This window comes from Phycodurus eques, chromosome 12, assembly GCF_024500275.1.
Source record: "Phycodurus eques isolate BA_2022a chromosome 12, UOR_Pequ_1.1, whole genome shotgun sequence".
Lineage (NCBI taxonomy): Eukaryota > Metazoa > Chordata > Actinopteri > Syngnathiformes > Syngnathidae > Phycodurus > Phycodurus eques.
This window is the reverse complement of record NC_084536.1, coordinates 19,466,503-19,488,139: the sequence shown is the minus strand read 5'-3', so window position 1 is coordinate 19,488,139 and position 21,637 is coordinate 19,466,503. Positions and strand designations below refer to the sequence as shown.

At 39.4% G+C, this 21,637-nt stretch overlaps 1 protein-coding gene across 2 annotated transcripts; it reads right to left on the bottom strand.

Annotated features, from left to right (window-relative positions):
• Nucleotides 1-555: 555 nt before the first annotated feature.
• Nucleotides 556-17,037, bottom strand: LOC133410268 (TSC22 domain family protein 1-like). 2 transcript variants are annotated; one of them, XM_061691160.1, is made up of 4 exons: nucleotides 12,070-12,148; nucleotides 7,336-7,712; nucleotides 7,033-7,084; nucleotides 556-1,957 (listed from the first exon to the last, which is right to left on the bottom strand). In XM_061691160.1, exons 2-4 carry the CDS (start codon nucleotides 7,455-7,457, stop codon nucleotides 1,691-1,693), a joined length of 441 nt encoding a protein of 146 aa, XP_061547144.1. In that variant the 5' UTR covers nucleotides 7,458-7,712; nucleotides 12,070-12,148; the 3' UTR covers nucleotides 556-1,690. The 2 variants fall into 2 exon arrangements, with proteins under 2 accessions (XP_061547144.1, XP_061547145.1); XM_061691161.1 differs by lacking the exon at nucleotides 7,336-7,712 and having other exon boundaries at nucleotides 12,070-17,037.
• Nucleotides 17,038-21,637: the final 4,600 nt, after the last annotated feature.

The window sequence follows — 21,637 nt, the reverse complement described above, 5'->3', positions numbered from 1 at the left end:
ATCACACCTGGACATGGTGCTGGGTAGCGCTTTGCTCACAAACTCAAAAGGAGGGGCATTATATACTGTAAGTGAGGCTACATTCAAATCTTGATAGCAGTTTTAACACTGCAAGCTCACCCTTCTCTATTATTAGCATGGAAAAAGGAAATTGGAAATTTGTCCACATGTGCAATAGTCCATGGTTAGACCTTAAAACTCCTAGGAAACCAATAAAATTGGGCACTTTCTCATGTCACAAACTGTTAATTGAACTATTCACCACCTTGTAACAATGTAATGGTGCTAATTGTAATTCAACTCTCTCTTTATTTGGGTTAGTTATGTTTTAGTAGCCATTTCTACCGTATTAAAATGTTTAATTTTGCTTGAAGCTGACAACACAAAGCAGATGGTGGTTGACCTACTTTTGGATAGCTTCTTGAATAAGCATGCATGTGCGAGCGTTCTCCCTGAGCTGCACAACTTCCAGCATTGTAACCTCTCACTGTCACACCTGCTGGGCTGACCTTCCTCCCCAACCACCCACCGAGAAGAAGCATACCAACAACACCGGACACTTATTTAGCATTTTAATGAAACTTGAAGTGCAGCTTTCAAGTGCAATTGCGGTATGTTATGTTACAACTTCTCATCCAGCCTTGCAGAAACATGCACAAAACATCATGAGCATATAACCTAATACACAGAATGTAATGGGAAAAACATCAAGAAGTTGCAGGTTGTTTCTTCTAATGTTGAGATTTTCACTGTTCAGTCAGAAGTAGTTCACTGTACAAAAACAAAAAAACAAATCATAAAAAAGTGCAATACATCAGAAAAGAAAAAAGAGAAAATGGTTTTACAGTAAGAGTGAATATCGCAGTGGCGGTTATAGACAACATTGTTTGCTGCACCTTGTCATTTTAAATAGCCAAACTCCTTTAGACCCTGAAAATACAAGCTTTTAAAAATAGACAACAGTCTGGGCAAGGCAAGCACATCGTTGCTTATGCCGTGTGACAGATACTGATGCATCTGTTCTCTTCCTCTCACTATTTTACATGATTACTTACACTATACAGAAATATACATGTTCTTTTGCCTGCCAAACAATGTTTCAATTCCATGCCACTGCAGAGCTAAGAAATGTGAAAAGAAATACTGAAAATATAAGAAAACATCTTGTTTGTTTCACCAAAGCCAAGTAACACAATTCATGCCGCTGTACTTAAGCGAACTCTGGAACTATCCCCCCCCCATTCCAAATGGGGACTTGGTCTTGATATTTGCTCACATTCGTTGTCATTCTGGGAAGGCCTTTTCTTTCAACGTAACATTAGCTTCTAGGCATGAGACATGTTTATTTACAAAAAAACAAAAACCTCTTCTCCTTCCATTCTTCCACATGTAACATTAGTAAAATTGACATCGCCTAAAATCCACACACAGGCACAGTGATCTTTTCAGCATCTGTGTTGAAGTATGTGGTTTTGCTTATTGTCGTGGAGACATTCTAGCTGATATGTCCACTATTTTTTTTTTTTTTTTGGCAAATGTTCAATGAGTCGCACGATTGTCGCCTTGTTCAGCACTTGTCCCACTGGATGCAACCTTCTCAGGGATAAATATGTGCAAATTCTTGGATCAACACCAACTCCTCGTCGTTGCGTCAGCAGAAGTAGTGTTGAGTCAGTCTGGGCGCGCTGGGCTACGCTGAGGGCCCGGAGGTGTGCGAGGTGGCTTGAGCGAGGGTGCACGCGGGACCCGGAGCGGTGACCGTCAAGGAGGCTGGGGGCGGGGAGGCCGTCTGGACCTGCGCCTGGAACTGAGCCATCTGCTCTGGGCTGGCCAGCGTCTTGAGCAGGGTGTTCTCCTGCTCCAGCTGGGAGTTGCGGTCGATCAGCTCCTTTATCTGCTCCTTTAGGACTTCCACCTCCTCACGCACAGCGTACATCAGGTGACTCTTAACCAGGTCCTGACACATACAAAGTCAGATGCGTTATGACATTGTCACAGCTTTTTCTGATTCGGACGCACATTTAAAAGAGATCTACATCACTTTCATCAAAACCTAACCTGACTTAAGACTTCCCCACAAGTATTATTTATTTCGGGGACTAAAGCCTTTCGATCCGAAACTAAAAATGCACTTCGGGGCCATTTTCAGTGGCTGGAAAGTCTTTGCATCACTAATAATAATATTACAAGGCTCTACATTGTTACTTTAACTTACGAGTTCCATGACCAAGCTCGTAACTCAATTTACTCGTACGGCGAACCCCCCATATTGGCAGTCAGGAATTGGCAAATTTACAAAGCAACATTTCTTTTTAGGGCCTATCCATTATTTGCTGAAAAATAACTTTTGTGCTCAGGCCAAAGTAATAAAACTATCGTTTTGGCGGCCTTTTTTGGCAACGTGGTGGCAAGGAAATGTGTTGAAGTGGATTGAGGAGCTTCATTCAGACAAAAGTAGTGCTTTGCCACCATACTGGTGCCAAGAAGCTTTGTTGAAGTGAGTTGAAAGGTTTCATTTTTGCAAATGTAGTGCTTTACCAGGATCTTGTAGCATCTATAAGCAGTTATGAACTTTATCAGGGGGACATCAATAACATTTTTGGTATTCGCAGGCAAGGCCTGTTCATACTGTGTATCAAATACATTTTACCAATTGAAATACCATACAAGTCCCTGTAAAGTGAAAATAAGACGTCATCAATTTGACACACCACAAAGAAGACTGTTGTTAACATGCCAAACTTGTATGAATAACCCAAAAAAATAAATAAAGTCGTCAAGTATATAAAATGAGTCTCCAAAATCCTGTCCGGTCACTTCACTGGACAAAAAACATCCTGCGTGGGGACTGCAGAACCAACCAATCGACTACAGTCCCCTCCAAAAGTATTGGAACGGCAAAGTCAATTTCTATGTTTTTGTTGTATAATGAGGACATTTGGGTTTCAGATCAAAAGATGAATATGAGACAAAATTTGGCCACAAGCACGTCTTCGTGCGCGTCCTTCGTTGGTTTTCGCCGCTTCTTCGTTAGTTTTCACCACTTCTTCTTTGGGGTCGGCAGACTGTAGGCATCGAAACTGGGAACCAATTTTTTTTTAAATTGAACGATTCCAGGAGAACCGGAATCTTAGTCCCGGTTCCAATCGGTTCTCGATGCCCAACCCAAGTCTGAAGTCAATGGGTTGCAGGCTTGATAGAGTTATTGCAAGTAAGGGTTATGCCACCAAATATTAAATGTTATTCACTTGAAGTTCATTTAATAATGTATGTTCCAATACTTTTGCTCACTTGAAAAGTGGGTGGCTTCAAATAAAAAGGTGCTCTGCCCTTAGTTGTTCAACACATCTAGATGTAAATGCCATGAAATAAAAGCTGGAATTCTCAACTTTTGTCTCATATTCATCCTCTGATCTGAAACCCAAATGTCTTCAGTATACAACGAAACTAAAAGAATTGACCGGCTGCATATATAAATTTAAATACATTCAAATTGTACGACTTACCGTATTTTCACAACCATAAGGCGCACTTAAAAGTCCTAAATTTTCTCCAAAATGGACGGGGCGCCTTATAATGAGACGCACCTTGTGTGTGCACAGAGTTCCAAAATCTGTAAATGTTGTGTGACTTTGATGAGCGCTCCGCTTGGCTGACTGGGAGCATTTCCTGCCGACACGCTGCTTATATAGAGGAAAGGCGGTCGTGATTGAGGACAGCATGCGGACGTTAAAAGGGTAACGGTGGGCGTGAAAGAGGACGCTAAAGGCATGCCCCCAGTAGGTATATAGCGCCGGTATATGCATTGTGCAAAACAACATTGGTTTGGCTAAGGCCCCCCGAAAATGTAACCTATGAAGAGACACACTTACGAAGCACAGTTTAAACTCCAAGCCATCAGTTACGCGGAGGAACATGGGAATCGAGCAGCCGTGAGAGAATTCAAGGTCAACGAATCCATGGTTCGCAAGTGGAGGATGCAGGAAAACGAGCTTCGCCAAGTCAAGAAGACGAAGCTGAATTTCGGCGGAAACAAGGCGAGGTGGCCCGAGTTGGAAGACCAACTCGAGCAATGGATTAATGATCAAAGAACAGCTGGGAGAAGCGTCTCTACAGTCACCATTCGACTGAGGGCAATAACGCTTGCAGATGAAATGAAAATCGAACATTTTCAAGGAGGTCCGTCTTGGTGCTTTCGTTTTATGAAACGGCGCCATCTATCCATCCGGGCAAGGACGACTGTGGCGCAGCAATTTACGGCGGATTACAACGAAAAGCTGGACATCTTCCGCTCCTACTGCAGTAAAAAGATTGCCGACAAATACATCCAGCCCAACCACATCACCAGCATGGACGAGGTGCCGCTCATTTTTGACATCCCGGTGAACCACACTGTAGAGAAGAAGGTTGCACGGTTGCGATACGCACAACGGTGTACGAGAAGTCGGCTTTTACTGTTGTGCTTGGTTGCCATTGTAATGGACAGAAACTGCCACCTATGGTGATTTTAAATAAGACGCTGCCTAAAGAAAAGTTTCCAGCCGAAGTCATCGTTAAGGCCAATCAAAAGGATGGACGAGGAGAAAATGAGAGAGTAGCTGAGTGAGGTGTACGTAAAGAGACCGGATGGTTTTTTTCCACGAGTCACCGTCCCTGTTGATCTGTGACTCCCATGCGCGCCCATCTCACAGCCGCTGTGAAAAACCAATTGCAGCAAATGAATTCGGAACTTGCTATCATTCTGGGAGGCTTGACGAAGGAACTCCAACCGTAAACAGGGCATTCAAAGTAAAGTTGCGAGCGGCGTGGGAGCGATGGATGACAGAGGGCGAACACAGCTTTACTAAGACTAGGAGGCAACGCCGGGCGAGTTACGCCAGCATATGTGAATGGATTGTGGATGTTTGGGCTAAGGTATCTGCTTTGACTGTTGTCCGAGCATTCGCGAAAGCCGGCATCATTGCTCAACAGCCACCCGGCAACGAGACTGACTCCGACAATGACGAGAGGGAACCCGCCACGTTTGATGGAGAACTTGCCCAGCTGTTCATTTTGGATACAGAAGATGAGGACTTTGCTGGATTTGTGGATGAGGATTGATCAAAAAATAACGTGAGTACATTGTAAAATACTTCAATAAAGTACAACCCCCTGCCTTTTTAAAAACATATGCTAGCATGCATGCTAGCGTACATTTTACCATGCCTTTGTCCAATAATACGGTGCGCCTTATGTATGTGTTAAAATACAGAAATAGACCCCGTAACTGAGACTGCGCCTGTTAATACGGTGCGCCCTATTGTCGTGAAAATACAGTAGTTTAATTCAAAACCTGCACAGCTTATGTATAAAAATACAGAACTAATTTCCCTGCACCACTCAGAGGCTGTTTGAGATAAGAACGTAGTTCCAATCTGAGTGGAACAGGCATATTTTAAAAAAAATCTAAAACAAGAACAAATATAAAACAGATGCGTCTCCGTAAGTGGCGTTAACTTCTGGAATGATTATGATAATGAATTGAAAACATGTAGCTCCCTAAATGTGTTTAAAAATATGTTTAAAACAAGAGTAATGAAGAAATTTAAAAAAGAATCAGGTATAAGAGAAAATAAAATTAAAATAAAATATTTTATGTGTAAATATAGGCGAGCCACTAAAATAGATTAACTATGCGGATGATGAAATTAGCAATGCTACCTTGAATATACTGGGTTGTGTGTATTTCAATTGTTAAAATCTTCATTACACTTGGCTCTACCCATTATTTATTGTTAATATATATTTTACATGGACCGGCTAGCTTAAGATTCCTAAAACATAATGTATACAATTAGCTTCCTAAATCATTACTATTATAGTAGTCAGGTATGTTCACAGAATTAGGGGTAGGACCTGATAAGCGTCTTTACTTCTTCCTACTCCTTTTGATGTTTTTGTTTTGTTTATCATGTGTTGATTGTTTTGTTTTCTGTATGTTCAATAAACAAAAAAATATTAAATGATGTGAACTGAACTAAGGACACTCATAAAATGGATAAAATAAGCAACAAAACATGTTTAGCTTCAATTGACTCGTTAAGTTATGAATCACGGCAATGTCTGCAGTGCCTTAAAAACATCTTAATTATCCTCACAAAATCACTCAATCCTTAAACCCAGATTTCAAAATTCTTAAAAATGGCTGCAATTTGTAACGAATTGAGGGGAGAGAAAAAAAAATGCCAGTCAAAACTTTTGTTAGTTGAAGACAATTCTATTTATGTATTTTACATTACTGCTACTTGCAAGCACTATAAAATGGATTCATGCTTATTTTATAAAAATAAAAATAATGATGCAAACTTTCGTACAACAATGTGATGTAATATGAAGTCCATTTGGCTCACTTATAGTGGTCATATTTAGTGACTCAGAGATCAAGAGAGCTTAAAAAAATTATTAACTTAATTTAAAATAGTATAAAGTTTCTCGGCTCAGTAAACAATTTTTCTTTCCGTTTCTATACACCTACATCTGCATGAGTGACTTATCTGAATAAAACAAATCCTGAAAAACAATACAGTATGCACTTTGCACACCTAAATGTGGCATACTTCACCATAAAAGAGTTCACTTGCGTTTACGTCACAGCAGCGAGAAAATTCAGCCAATCGGCGCTCTGGATATTTTTACCCACAGTGTGTATTTCAGCTTGCCTAGCAACAGTAACGACTAACGACAACAACAGAATTCCAATAAAGTCGCTTGACATTTGGGGGAAAGAAACTACAGTTATACACAAAGACTTAAAATGCACGGTTGTACAAGTTCCTGCAGTTGAAAGCCGAATTGAGAAACATGCTGAAGTCACATGGCTAACCATTGTGTTGGTATGGTAGGCGTACTGTTTCTTCAGTCCTCTTTGAAATACAACTGTTTTTTTTCTAACATCTTTTAGGCATTGGTCATTTTGCAAGCGGCCTAATAACGGTCACAAAACGGTATTTTCTTTTAAGTGTAATACTGGTAGGAAAATAGGTCTAAACTCACCATTGCCTGTTCAATCTTGTTGTCGATGGCCACAACACTTGCTCCCGACGAGCTGTAAAAATAGAATTAAATAAATAAATAAAGGGAAATGAGTACGAAACTAAAGAAGGCATTACAGAGGCACACGAGCTATATTAAAACATTTAATGTTCGTGCGCTATGAGAGGAAATCCCCCCCTCCCCCCTCCAGTTGAGCCCGTTCTTGAGCATCCAAGACGGCAGCAGGTGAGGCAGCTCCAAAAAAAAATATCAAAAATAAATACATTAAAAAAATTATAATAAAATAAAAAGGCGAACCATTACCCGCTATCGAGCTTGACGTGCGAGCTCTCGGCGCTCAACAACGACGACAGGAACGAGATGGAGACATTTCGGAGCTGGCAGACGCCGAGATCCATAGCCACCGTGTAGCAAGGCGTATTCATGCCGCTCTGTGTGTTCCAGGAGTTCGTGGACAAAGCGAGTCCGTGGACTCGGTGGACTCCGTGCCCCGACACGGACGCAGCGCGACTGGCTCCCGGGGACACATCCACGCGAGAGGCTCGGATTGAGAAGCAGACGACACGAACAAAACGCCTCAAGGTCAGCACAGCTCAGCTCACCAGCCGATGTCCGCAACACAGGACAAGCTCGCTTGATGCCTACCCGTGACGTAGCCGGGAGCTTGGATCCCCGATTGGCTGAAAAGGCGCACGTTTGCATAATTTATTCAAAAACGCCCCCACCTGCCGCTCAGCTGACACGTATTTGCATAGAATATTCGAGTAACACAAGATGAGGTGGATGAAACCGGGAAGAACCGGATGAGACAGACAGTAAGTAAGAAAGAAAAATGAAAAAGAAAGAAAAAGCCGAATCGTTGCGCTAAAAACAAGCAGATGAGGCAATTGCGATTGTTCAGTGACAATATACGCATTAAACTACTTTTTTTTTTGCCATTTTCCCTCCTAATATTACGTCTTATTTAGAAAAGAGCTATCACGCTTGTTTCAAAATAAAGTGTTCAAAATTAAATTCAACGCGATTTGATATTTTGAAGGCCACTTCTCATTTAAATCGATTAATATTGTGTGCCAATGGCATCAATGCTGTGGACACATTCGTTGCTTTAAGAGCATATCTGTGCTTCTTGCATCCAAGAACATGTATTGGTTGCCCCCATGTGGGCTTGTATGGCACTACATATGTAGTGAGATCATTCGACGGCAGCTTCAATTTAATTGACTGTCGTTTTATCGAACAACAGATTAATGAGTGTAACTTAATATGGCTCAGATATGGGGGGGGGGGGGTGTCAGTTGTGGAGTTGGAGACGTAGTATGGAGCTACTAAAATTTGTTCTCTCACAAAGTCTATTAGATAATCTGGTGTGTCATTTTGTTTTAGACCAATTATAATTATAATTGACATTTAATTTAACACACACAAATGCAGAAAGGCAAAAAGTGATGTCAGAGTGAAAGAGGTGCACAAATAGTGCTGCGCTTCTTCAGCTGTGGGATACACAGTGGGCCTCTTCAGAAAGTTAAATCTAACCTTTATGCCACCTTTCCTTAACCTTTGTTGGAATACGCCATCAGGGTCAAAGAAATATAAAAGGGGTTTCCTTTCGTACAGAGGAAAGGACAGCACTGTTTCAAATGAATTCAACTCCACTTATCCTTACAGACGTCATCACGTGACTAGTATTGATGACATACGTCTCTAGCTTGCTTTCTTTTCTTTTTGTCTGTCCTTTTTTTCTCTCGCTCAAAGATTTATCACTCCCACGTTTCTGTATTTTACATTTTATTTACAGATGTTTTTTTTAATGTATGATAGTATTGTCCCGCGACCCTAGTGAGGAGAAGCGGCTCAGAAAATGGATGGATGGATTGATGATAGTAAGGTTAGTCTGACAATTTTTGTGGCAAACGTATGTTCATATTGCTGCTGTTCTGTAAGACTACTGTATTCTTGATGCATGTTTATAAATATATATACAATTATGCACTATATTTTTTATTTAAAAAGAAAATGTATTTTTAAAGTCTCTCAAGCGTCTTTGTGTAGTGCACTGGAGTCAAACTCAAGGCCCGGGGGCCAACTCTGGCCCACCAAGTCAATTCATGTGGCCTGCGAAAGCAAATCATCTGTGTGAACTTCCATGATTATTGCTCAAATTCTCATAAAATAATAACAAAAAATAGTAGCGTTGAGACATTGCAAGCATTTTCTGTTTATGGTAACTTTAACAATAGTTGAACAAACTATTATCCTTGACTTCTGATTTCAAAACTAGGTATCCAGGTCACTAAACATTGATATGGTTTCACACTCAACGGCCCTCTGAGGGAAACCGTGACTACAATGTGGCCCGCGACAAAAATTAGTTTGACACACCTGGCGTAGTGTGTAAACTTCATCGGTGGCCTGTTGCTTTAAATACTGTTGCTGTAAAGGATAATGGGTAACATATCTTCTCTCAATTCGTAAAGGTTGGTCAGGAGTAACCTTTGCTAAAGGTGACTTAATGGTGGCATCGAGGCATCTTTTCTAAGCATTTTTAGGATTTGAACCACGTATCTTTCAAGTACTTCTGGGTCATCTTGCTCAGATAGAAAAGCAAAGTTCACAAGCAAAAACAAGAATCTGGAGACCCTTGCTCAAAAGCACCTCGACAATAGCCAGGAAGCAGACTATCATCTCTCCAACAACTAGTTGCCATTCCTACAGTTTGTCCACCACAGCACTTGAACATGAACTTCCAGTCCCAAAGCCCAAGACCTTACAGATAAGCTACTGCCGCCTCATGGTTGATTATTGGTGCTACTAATAACTGAACCTGGTAGACCTTTTCAACAAAGTATCATAATCTAGTTCAGAATGTCATTAATGCCAGTTTAGTAGACCAAGAGTCCATAATAATAATGAGTGAATTGTATTGTAAACTGTAAAACAGTGCATGCTCAGCCCAATAGATTGTTCAAATGTCTTAACAAAAAGCATAAAGAATATCTGGCCAAAAAGTTCCACCCAAACAAAGGTAGACAATCACTTGGTATCCCCATGGAAAAAAAACTAATTCTCCTTTCACTTACAATGTTCTCGCACGCACGCACACCTTGAAAGGTAACTGTCCCATATTCCATGCACACCCAAAAATAAAGTGTGTATACTTTTAACATTACTCCATTTGCTCACATCCAGCCCTCCACATGCAATTAACATCTTGAAATTGCTCTCGATTAAGTCAGTAGATTAGAGATCTGTATAATAGATCAAGTCATTTAATTCCTCTCAGAAGAAACTACAGTTGGAGTGACAGTCTAACACACAATAAAGCTGAACTTGATTATAAATAATCTCAGATGCTGTCCAAAAGGATAAATTACAAGTACAGGTGATAATGATAGCCCAGGAAGTTTGGCTTTTTTTTTTAATGATTAACCTACTATGTTCATTTTCATAGTTTATACATGCAGATCCCTCTACCTGTCCAACATTACTGGTGCCATTCAAGTTGTGAGATACAGGCATGGGGCAAACAGGAGAATGTATGTTATAGTCCAGAAGACATTATTGCTATACTGGTATATTAGACACTTAAATTTAGCACCTTATTGTTTTGATGTCTTCTGCCAACATCCAGTTCCAGAAAAACACTTAAGCTAAACTGCTTAACAAGAGTCTCTAAGACACTGAGCTCTTCCGCACTCTTTCTGAATGATCGAGAGGCAAAGCCAATTATATAGACCCAAATAGACTGCGAAACTTGAGCTCTTTAGGAAGAAAAGCAGTGAAGCTCCCTCACAAAAATGCACCTCAACCAGCCAGTGACACGACACAAGAAAAATTTACCCATACATATGTTACCTAGGTTTAAATTTTAGTAGAATTAGGATGACCAATTATTTTGCTAGACTTAACTACTTCATATTCCATTCTGCGAGATGATGCCCAAACTGCAAAAACGTCCACTCAATAAGAATTATGTCTAAAACTTTGAAATGGCTAACAAGATTCTTACTTTGTCTCGATATGCCTAGGTCAAAATTATTTCCGAGGACAACATGGTGCTCTATGTAGTCAACAGGGTAAAGACCGAATGACTTACAAGAATTCAGTCATTAACCAATAAGGAAATTGGATCAATAACCAGAACTGATAACATTACAACACTGAAATTTTTTTTTTTGGGGGGGGGGGGGGGGTTGAGATAAGAAAGGATTGTGTTCCAAGTAGGTCAAGCTAAAATCTTGTTGCTTTGCATGGATGTGACCTACATTGTGTGCAACACAAATGGTGATATCCTTTCAAGGAAACATTTTTTAAACATATGTTAAACCCTATTAACCCTTGCACTGGATATGTGCCTCATCCAGTTAGAGACCTGAAATGGGATTACAAACAAATAATTACTGTATGTACCTGTAAATCATGCTTTACAGCCAAAAGCTACATGTTTAATGCAGGTTCACCCACTGCAAAAGCATAATTCTGATAGTAAAACAAACTGTAGCCTCCCTAAAAATATATATCAAGCACATCTTGGTTAAGATTATTATTGGTTAATATTATTATTATAATTTCAAGAGTCATACGACCATCATGAAGGGGAGAAAGGACTGATTGAATGCTTCATGTCTTCCTGGAATGTGGAGAGTAGGCGACTTCATGTGAGAACAGATGGAGATGCATGATGGCAGCACAGTAGTTAGTTACCCCCAAAAAAGCTAAATATGGAAAGCCTGGCCATGACATAAAGGAGTTCAATTATCCAAAGCATCATAGAGAATTAATACAGTCGGTATAAATGTGTTTTTTGAACACCGTATTGTATTCACTGCAGGTATATTAAAGCATGCATCACTGGACACCAATTTACAGTGCTTAGTTTGTGATAACATCCTTCAATGCCCATATAAGTGTTCAAAGCATGAATGAATGAATAGAACGTTCACAGAGAGCCACACACAATACGGCCTTGGAGCCTTTTGTGTGCAGCTCTTGTGGTGATTGGCCGGGCAGTGCTACAGAAGACCGTCTTTAGTTTACCTTTTGAGATGCTGCTCCAGCTCCCAGAACAAAAGCTTCATTGCCATCTCGTCATGGCCCTGAACACGGACACCGCGCACTCTCATGGGGTCTTCGGTCTGAAGGAACATTTAGAATCCAAACTAGAAGTGTGTGTCTCGACCCTCTTTGTTTAAGGTTGCCTAAAAATCCTTGTTTCTTGTAATATCTGGCAGAAGGATCCAAAAGAGCTCCCTATAGATGTATTAGTCGTAACAACTTCACAGGCACTAAAAAATAGAAGATCCAGTTGACAAGTTCCTATGCGTGTTCTCCCCATTTCCCTCCGTCATCTATTTGTGTTTGAATGGCTGTGGGTGAATTACCAGACAGAAGCTGGGTGAGTAGTGACGTGTGATCATGTGACACAGCGAGTTACATAAACTATCAACAGAGATTAGCATGTGGCCCAATGATTTCCCTGCTCCTCCACCACAAGCCTCCTTCCCAGAGAGCACACTGTACAGTAAAATCAGCTACACCATCACATTAGGATTCCCAAATCTCTACAACATAACTCAACATTTTCTCAATTTTCTGTACCACCGATCTTTACTAATTCAATTACCCTAAAAACATGTTTTTGGAATGTGAGAAGGAGGCCGCAGTACCTGGAGAAAGCCCACGCAAGCATGGGGAGAATATGCAAACTCCATCCGGGAAGGCTAGAGTCCAGATTCAAACCCCCAACATCAGACTTATGAGCAAAAATTAAATACAAAGAACGTGTCACACAACCACCTATGTTTAGACTGGATGGCATAAACTCTGAATCAGATGCCCACCCATCTGATTCGGATGCCTCTCGGACGCCTCCCTGGTGAGGTGTTCCGGGAATGTCCCACCGGGAGGAGACCCCGGACACGACCCAGGACACGCTGGAGAGACTACGTCCGTCAGCTGGCCTGGGAACGCCTCGGGATTCCCCCAGAAGAGCTGGATGAAGTGGCTGGGGAGAGGGAGGTCTGGGCATCCCTGCTAAAGCTACTGGCCCCGCCACCCGACCTTGGATAAGCGGTAGAAAATGGATGGATGGATGGCATAAACTCTTTTTATTCATTTTTATATTAAATGGCACAAATTACTGATGAGATTGTCTGGAAGCAGATTGTTCAGATCTATCAGTAAAATCTGCAAAAGCAGTTTTACTTTAGTTATAGTTTGCAAGTTTATTGTACGTTTATTTTTCCTTGTTTCTGTAGGAAAGTAAGGTTTCTTTCGTCCACCCTGGAGCCTTGTATTCCAGTCCTCTGTGTGGCAGACAAGAGGAAAAGAGCATGTGTCTCAGGGTCTTATCTTGTCATTTTTCATTGAAAGGCTGCCTTAAGATGGCCCAAAAACTTGTCAGAGAGAAACGATAACAGACTCTCCCAGAGCCACCAACAGCATCGAGTCAGCAGGCCAAGAAATAACAGGTAGGGGAAGAGCACAATGTTGGGGATTTTACTTGAACTAACAGACTTCATCTGTCTGGATGAATCAGAATCACACGACTTTGGGGAGGGCCAGACAGTTCGTTACTTTAACTCAACAATCTCATGCATGACCACAGGCTTGAAAAACTTCAAATAGTCGACAATTTGCAAAGGCAGATGTCACAGCGTGACAGTGGGTTTTCTGGAGGAGCCAAAATACACACATTTTTCTTTTTAAAAAGTGTACCAAATTTTATGAAGTTGACATTTCTGATATAGGCAAAAGAAAGAAAATGCCATCCTTCTGCTAAAATTAAATCATTAGTATTGTCTACTTTAATAATTAAATACTGCACCCCAACTAGACTTCTTTCCCCTCAGAAAAAAAACAACAACAGGTAGTGCCATTAGTTGACTGTAATTACCTTTACTTCTTGACTGATGACACCACAACACAGTGTGGCAGCTATGAAGCTGAAATTTATGGTGGAGTTAAAAGATAAAAGTGCTGACACTGATAAAATCACTGACAGTCAGAACATTTATTTACATATACAGGTACATATTCATCATTCATCCTTGTGACAGCTGGTGCTCCACCTTTTTGCGCTTTTCAGTAGTGGTGGCATGATTATTTTTTTTTTTTTTTTTTTTTTTTAGTCAAGACAAATGTGATGAAAGTGAAGTTGATGACTAGTCACTGATGTCATTTTTTTTAGAAATTAAAAAAAAAATGAGAGAAGGGAATGCTTTACAATGATATTCAAGCAGGGACAGCTCAAACCAAATTATCTGCAGAAATCTAAGTACATCAGCAACAAGTAGCCATTAAGATGCTACATTTTACATAGCATACAATGTGTGTCAGAAAGTTCCATGACTGGTGACAAAAGATAAAACTGTAGTGCCCTGGGATATAAGTTTGATTTGTTCTGTGACTATGCTCGTAACTCAAAATACTTGCATCTCAAATTATCTTTCCCCATCAAAATTAATGCAAACACCTTCAATCTGTTCCAGCCCCCTGCCCCAAAAAATGTTTAATATATTTTTAATAAGATATCAAGCTATAGGATTGTGCTTAAAATAGTTAAAATTAAAACATAACCGTAAACTGTAAACAAACTAATGATAAATAGAATGTGAACAATTACACGGTTTTCGCCACATTTTAAAATTAAATTCAATGGCCATTGTCCTGATGGTGTGTACGCCTTGGCCACCTGGAGGCAGTATAATATAGACATATGGATATACTGCACATCAGAATCATCTTTATTTTGTCAAGTATGTCCAAAAAACGCAAGGAATTTGTGTCAGGTAGTTGGAGCTGCTCTAGTACGACAACAGACAGTCAATTGATAGATAATACTTTTGAGACAAAGACATTGAGGAAAACAGTTGCTGAGCAATAAAAGGTTGCTAGTAATCTGGTAATGCAGGTACAATTTATTTATTTTTTTGACAATTGTGCAAAAAGATGCAGAGTCCTTTAGCAATTAGAACATGAAGACATCTCAGCTCAGTACAGCAGTAATATTAGTCGTTCTTCGCAGAGGATAAAGAATACATGCGTGAGTATTGTTGTATTACCCATTGACGTGTTGCTCCACTGTTTTGCTCAAATATCTGTTGATTAAGGGGTTATAGGACATGACATGACTATTTTGATCAATATTGCAATCACAATTATTCATTATGTTAGGGAGGTATTTGTATTGTACTGCTTTTCAAAAACCACGTCAACAGTTTTCAGAGCAAAATGAAACTTCAAAGAGGAATAAATGACAAATAAAATAAAAAATACCCAAGAATTAAAAATGTACAAAGGGCGAACTGAATAAATGTGCTATTACAGAGGGCAATAATGAAGTCCAGACAACGGATGTTGATCCCTTTCAAAAGGCACTAGCTAGAATTACTAGAATTTTGTTTCTGCAGGTCTGAGTTCTTGTCCACCTCTCTGACCAAGGCCCTTCTTCCCCTGGTTACTCAGCTTTGTCGGACGGCCAGATCTAGGAAGGGTCCTGGTGGTTACAAATGTCTTCCATTTCCAAATAATCGAGACCACATTGCTTTTCTGAACCTTCAATGCTGCTGAAATTCTTTTATATCCTTACCCAGATTTGTGCCTTGACACAATCCGGTCTCGGAGGTCTGCAGACAATTCCTTAGAATTAATTGCTTGGTTTCTGCTCTGATATGCACTGCCAACTATGAGACCTGATATAGACAGGTGTGTGCCAGTCCAAATGATGTTCAATCAATTGAATTTACCACCGGTGGACTTCATTCAAGTTGTAGAAGCATCTCAAGAATGATCAGTGGAAATCAGATACACCTGAGCTTAAGTTTGAGTGTCATAGCATAGGGTGTGAATACTTATGTAACTATTGTTAATTATTTTTATTTTTTTTTAAATTCACAAGTGTGTGAAAATGTTTTTACTATGTCATTATGGAATATTTTATGTAGATTTTCTTAAAGAAAACTATACTCAAATCAGCTTTAGAATAAGTCCGTAACATAGCAAAACGTGGGAAACGTGAAGGGGTGTCAATACATTCTGTATTGTATTGTATCTTTTTTGAACCCCCATCCTGGAACCTTTCTGACACACCTAGTACACGTTATGTTAGGCTACATCTCCCAAATAGACAAAGTGCAAAATAAAACACTAATTCTTGTAAAACATTGTGGGAAGAAAATATCACACACGTGAGGTCCTGCAAGCCTCATCACAGTTTCAGTCCCATTTTTTGTTTTTTGATCCTGGTTCACATGCAAGAACATGAGCATCAACGTGGGCTGGGTGAAGCATTGCCCGCTGTCGTGTTCTTGCAACCAGAGAAGAAAAAAAATCCTCGTCTGGTGTCCTTGCCAGTGGGACAATACGGTAAACGTTTGCACAACAGAGACGATTTACCCGTATCACCTGTTACTTTTCAATGTTAAGCTCAAAAATGTGATTATGGAATACTAAAATCAAAACATCAAGTCGACCAGTCTGTACAACCCCTACTTTTCAGTGAAGATGTATTGGGTGCAATTTGATCTTTGGCTAAACTATGTCTGCCTCTGCTACACCAAGGTGGTGATTAAGTTTCTTTCAGCTCACTTAGCTGTGGGGATTCAACAAGGGAGATGTTGCTTGGTGCTATCTGGTACAAAACAAGTAATTAAATGGTTATCTTTACCGGTTTGTACATCTCGTACCAGCAGAAAAGTCTCTTTGCACAAATATGTGCCTGGGCTCTTCTGGTTATGGTGGTGCTCAAAAGACAGGGAAAAAGCTGAATGCCTCAGGAGAGTTTTCAACATAATACTTTTGACACTTTACTACAAAAGCCCTAGCAGAATTAAAATATAGGACTGGTATGTTAAGAGTGGATAAATACATTCTGATACTTGTTTCATATTAAAAAAATTGGCAATTGTTCAACCTTTTAGCCATTACACTTGTGTGTTCAATCGTGAAACGAAGATCGACTCCAAGTCACTAAAGTTAATTAACATTAACTAGCAACTGCTATGACTTTTCTCAGTTCACAGAGGTTTGCCGTATAATTTTACTCATTAACTAAACCTTTAGGTAAAATACTGTACTATACATCATATTGATGCATAACACACACCTCGCAAAAAAAATTTTTTCTCAAGTTTTAAGGTTTATGATAAGACTTAAATGAAAAATCTCCAGGAAAAGGTTCAAAAGGTTTGGAATATTTATCAATTCAGCATTTTCTTTTAACTAGCATTTATTTGCTTTTGGTATGTCTATTTTTTTGGGTAACAGTTTTGCTTTAATAGAGGCAACTAATGTCTGTCGCTGGTGAATTATATTCTCTGTTAATAAAAGAGGGCTCGCATGTCCTAGCAATGAAAAAAAGAGCCCTATTGAATTGTTGAATTGTAAAGGCTTTTGGCTGGGCTGTAGTTTGATAGTTTAGCGTGTGCACAGACTTTACCAGTAAGGCCTGGCAGTGGTTTTCCATAGTCAAACCCTGACTATGGAGAATGAAACAGAGCAACTGAGTGAGCCTCCCATAGAGCTGGCTAGGAATGATGAGTGGCCACTTTGGCCTCCAAGAGAGATGGGTTCTATGGGAGCGTTTGGGCTGACGACAGCACGCCGTTAGTTGTCATTACGTACTCGGCAAGTGGTGGCAGAGGAGGAGGAAGTGATATTCAGCTAGACCAGGGGTGTCGTGTCAAACTCATTTTTTGCACATCACAGTTATGGTTTCCCTCAGAGGGCCCTTATGACCATATAACAGTATAGTCACGTCACTATATTATTTTTCATTTTTTGCCCTGACAATTGATTGTTACATACATTGTTAACAATGAACTGAATTTAAAATCAGAAGTCATGGAAAATTGTGGCACACAAATTAAGTACGCAACTATTGTTCACTTGGTTTAGAAATGATTTGGTGGAAAAAAATGCTTATATATTTTAAAAGTTAAGAAAAATTGCATAAAAGAACAAACCTGTTTGGCAAGATACATGCAGTAGATCAGTGATTTCCAAACTTTATGGAGCCAAGGCACATTTTAGAATTGAAAAATCTCAGAGCACACCAACAAACAAAAATGTCACAAAAAGTGGATACATTAATTACTGTATGTACTTCCTGCCATCTAATAGAAGAGCATTTATTTGTTCTGTCTGTCACTATGCCTCACTGGCATAAATAGATGAAGATACATGACGTCCTGGAAATAAATATTTTTTTGAGCAATTAAGTAAAATTTTATCATTTCCCACGGCACACCTTAAGAGCGCTCACGGCACACTAATATGCCCCAGCACACTGGTTGAGAATCACTGCAGTATATACAGTTTAATTGCTTTAATGGGCCACATAAAGTGGTCCGGCGGGCCGGATCTGGCCCCCGGGCCTCGAGTTTGACATCCTGCACTCGACCGTGCTAGAACGGTTGGTCTTGAGCCACAAAGCCCTCAAACGTTCTACTCACTCTCAGTCATATGTCCAAGGAACAGAGGACTATACAAGAAATACTTTAAGCTCGGGACAATAACAAATACGTTTTCCATGAGCGTACATGGTAATAATTTCAATGGTATGTACAATAGTAAATTCAGTAAAGAAGAAGAATGGAGTGTAGAAGAAGTGTAGAGATGAGTGCAGGTGGGCCTCTTGCTTCTGCTGACAGCAGCAATGAGACACTTTAACACAGACGCACATGCACACACAAAAGATCCACGTTACATAAGTGTGTGTGCGCAGAGGTTTTGACTAATGTGGGGTGAAAACTGGCATTAAATGGATTAGCAGCCAAAGAACACAGCACCTCATGTTCATACTGGACAGAATCATGCAAAGTGCGGCAACCAGAAGATTATTTCTCAACATCATCACCTCAACAGCAGTTGGCCACTTAAGTGCCAATAATTTTTGGTTTTACACAATGGCAACCATATTATACTTGAAGAAGAATCAACAGTGACACAGAGACACATGGTATGTGATTTTCCAGTAGTTTCTACAATGTTCATGCTATTAAAAAAAAAAAAGTCAATGAAATTTGGAGTCTCAACTGCAAGATGGAAAGCTACCGAAATGACTAATGGACAATCGAACACACAAAAGAAAAGAGTGCATCATTGTTTGGTTTCGGTTTTTACCTTTACTGTGTTTGATTTGTGTGCCTTAAAGCAAGATCACGAGTGAAGACAACATGCAGCAAGCAGTGGAGTGGATTAACTAAATAGGACTCCTCCGTCAGGGCCTGAATCTGTGACGGCAGCAGAGCTATGATGAGCACATCTTAGGAGCAAACAACCAGCATGGCTCGTATAGTGAGTTTATTACAAACCACCAGACCACTTTCACTTTTCACTATGCTAGTCCTCCCTGTATTTCTGCTCTAATATTTATAATCACAAACTGTGACTCTAGGTTCCTGCTAGTGAAACATTCTGAATAATAAATTGTTAATTGAGTAATCGTTTAGAGACCTTTTTAATTTAAAATTGTCCCAATCCTGGGAATTTTTGCCTTTCACAGTAAATATTAACATTATTTCTGTTGTCCTCTATGAAAGCAGACTGAATATCATTGTGTTTAATCAAAATAAGACATTTGCAAACATCTACTTTTACTTTGGAAAACAATGAAAAATGTGTTTGCCAATTTTCGGACATGTTACGGACCAAACCAGTAATTGAATCATTCATACAGTACAAACAATTTATGTTTGTGCATTTTCTGCACTGTCCATTTTAAATAACAGATTAATAGTTTATTAAAATAATCATTAGTTGCAGCCTTATGACATAGTCTTTATAAGTAAGTGATTGTAACATATTTAGATTACTGTTTGCAGATTTAAGGAACCTTTCAACAAATTTCATTTGATGCATACTTCATAAAGAGACGCATACAAATAATAATGTTGGTATCTACACAGACCAACAATTTATGTTGACAATCCAGAACCCTAAAATTCCATGACCTAATTGACTTCAAAACGACACAACTAATGTGCGAAGCAAGGAATAATCTACTGCCTGGTATATACAAATGTTTTTTTTTGAAAGCGAAGAGTGTTTTAATTTCAGGGATCTCTTAATCCGAAAATCATTATGTAAATAATCTGCACAACACAGAAGTTTTTGCATTGCAATACACGATACACTGATATTTACATTTGTTTGATGATCTTAAAGTGGGGGAAACTATGTAAAAATAACAATTTGACAAGGGGGCCAATACTTTTTCATGGCACTGTATATATAGAAATCCCAAGTCCAATGAAGCTGGGATGTTGTGTAAAATGTAAATAAAAACAGAATACAATCAAATCCTTTTCAAACTATATTCAACTGAATACTCTACAAAGAAGAAACGGATGAACATTTTTTTGCAAATTTTCTCATTTTTAATTTGGGAAAACTGGGACAGCAAAAGACTGGGAAAGTTGAGAAATGCTATAAAAACACCTGTTTGGAAGATTCCAAAGGTGAACAGGTTAATTGGAAACAGATGAGTGTCATGATTGGGTATAAAAGCATCTCTGAAAGTTGAAAGTTGTTAGTATTAGAAGATAATTTGGTAACACTGTAGTTCTACAATTTAACAACTTAAAATTACAAAATCAGACTTATTCCAGAGGTTCTGATGATAAACAGTGAAAAACCTCTGAGTCAATCACAGCTCAATAGTTCAAGTCTGTCCATGTGAACATCTTAACGCCCATTGCTGTTTTCTGTTTGGTACAGGCTGGCTGGTGAGCAGCGCCATCTCCTGGCAAATGTAGAAAACAGCTCGAGCAATTAAAATGCTTCCTTTTAGAAGAGTACAGATTTGCTGAATGATTAAGTGAATAAAGATTTCAATATAAAGTAAGATATTACAACTGCACTTCTGTGGTGTCTGTGGGCCTGTGTGTTTTAAGTTTAAAATAAATACTTACACTAATTGCAGATGGCTTTGTGCAATAGGGCAACATGCATTTTACAGTGGTGCATTATTACCATCAATGGGGCTTTTGTGCAATCGTGCAATTTCTCTAAGTTAGGTTACATTTTAAAAATTAGACTTTGTGCAATATATATAAAATGATCCTTTTCTGCACCTAAGGCCATTTATTTTGTACTCTGTGGGTCACTACAAATTGTTTAGTTCTGTTTTGTGCTGCACTTTGTGGTCTGTAGGGGTGTTGTTTGCATTATTTCTTTACCTCTTTGTAACATCAACCTGCCAATGACTGATGGAAACTCATCTGTGGCTGCAATCTGGGATATTTACATTAATGTTCATTAAACATGCACTGTCCCTTAGTTTGAATGAATGCAATGTTTAAAAAATAATAATAATAATAAAAAAAAAACAAGACTGCAGTCACCCTATAGATCCTGTTTCACTGGGAAACCCTGATCTAAAAACAATATGAACAACTGAAAGGACTAATTCATAAACCAGTGTGCAATGAAAAGACCCTAGATGGTAGTTCTGAAATAATCAAAATGCTGTTTTGCAACTTCCCTTCATGATCCTAGCATCCGGTTGGAAAGTATGCTGACATGGAAGTTGAAGTGCAGGACAAATATGTTGCCTTTAAACTTAAAACAGCACATTTAGCTTGGTGTTGGTATAACGTTGGGA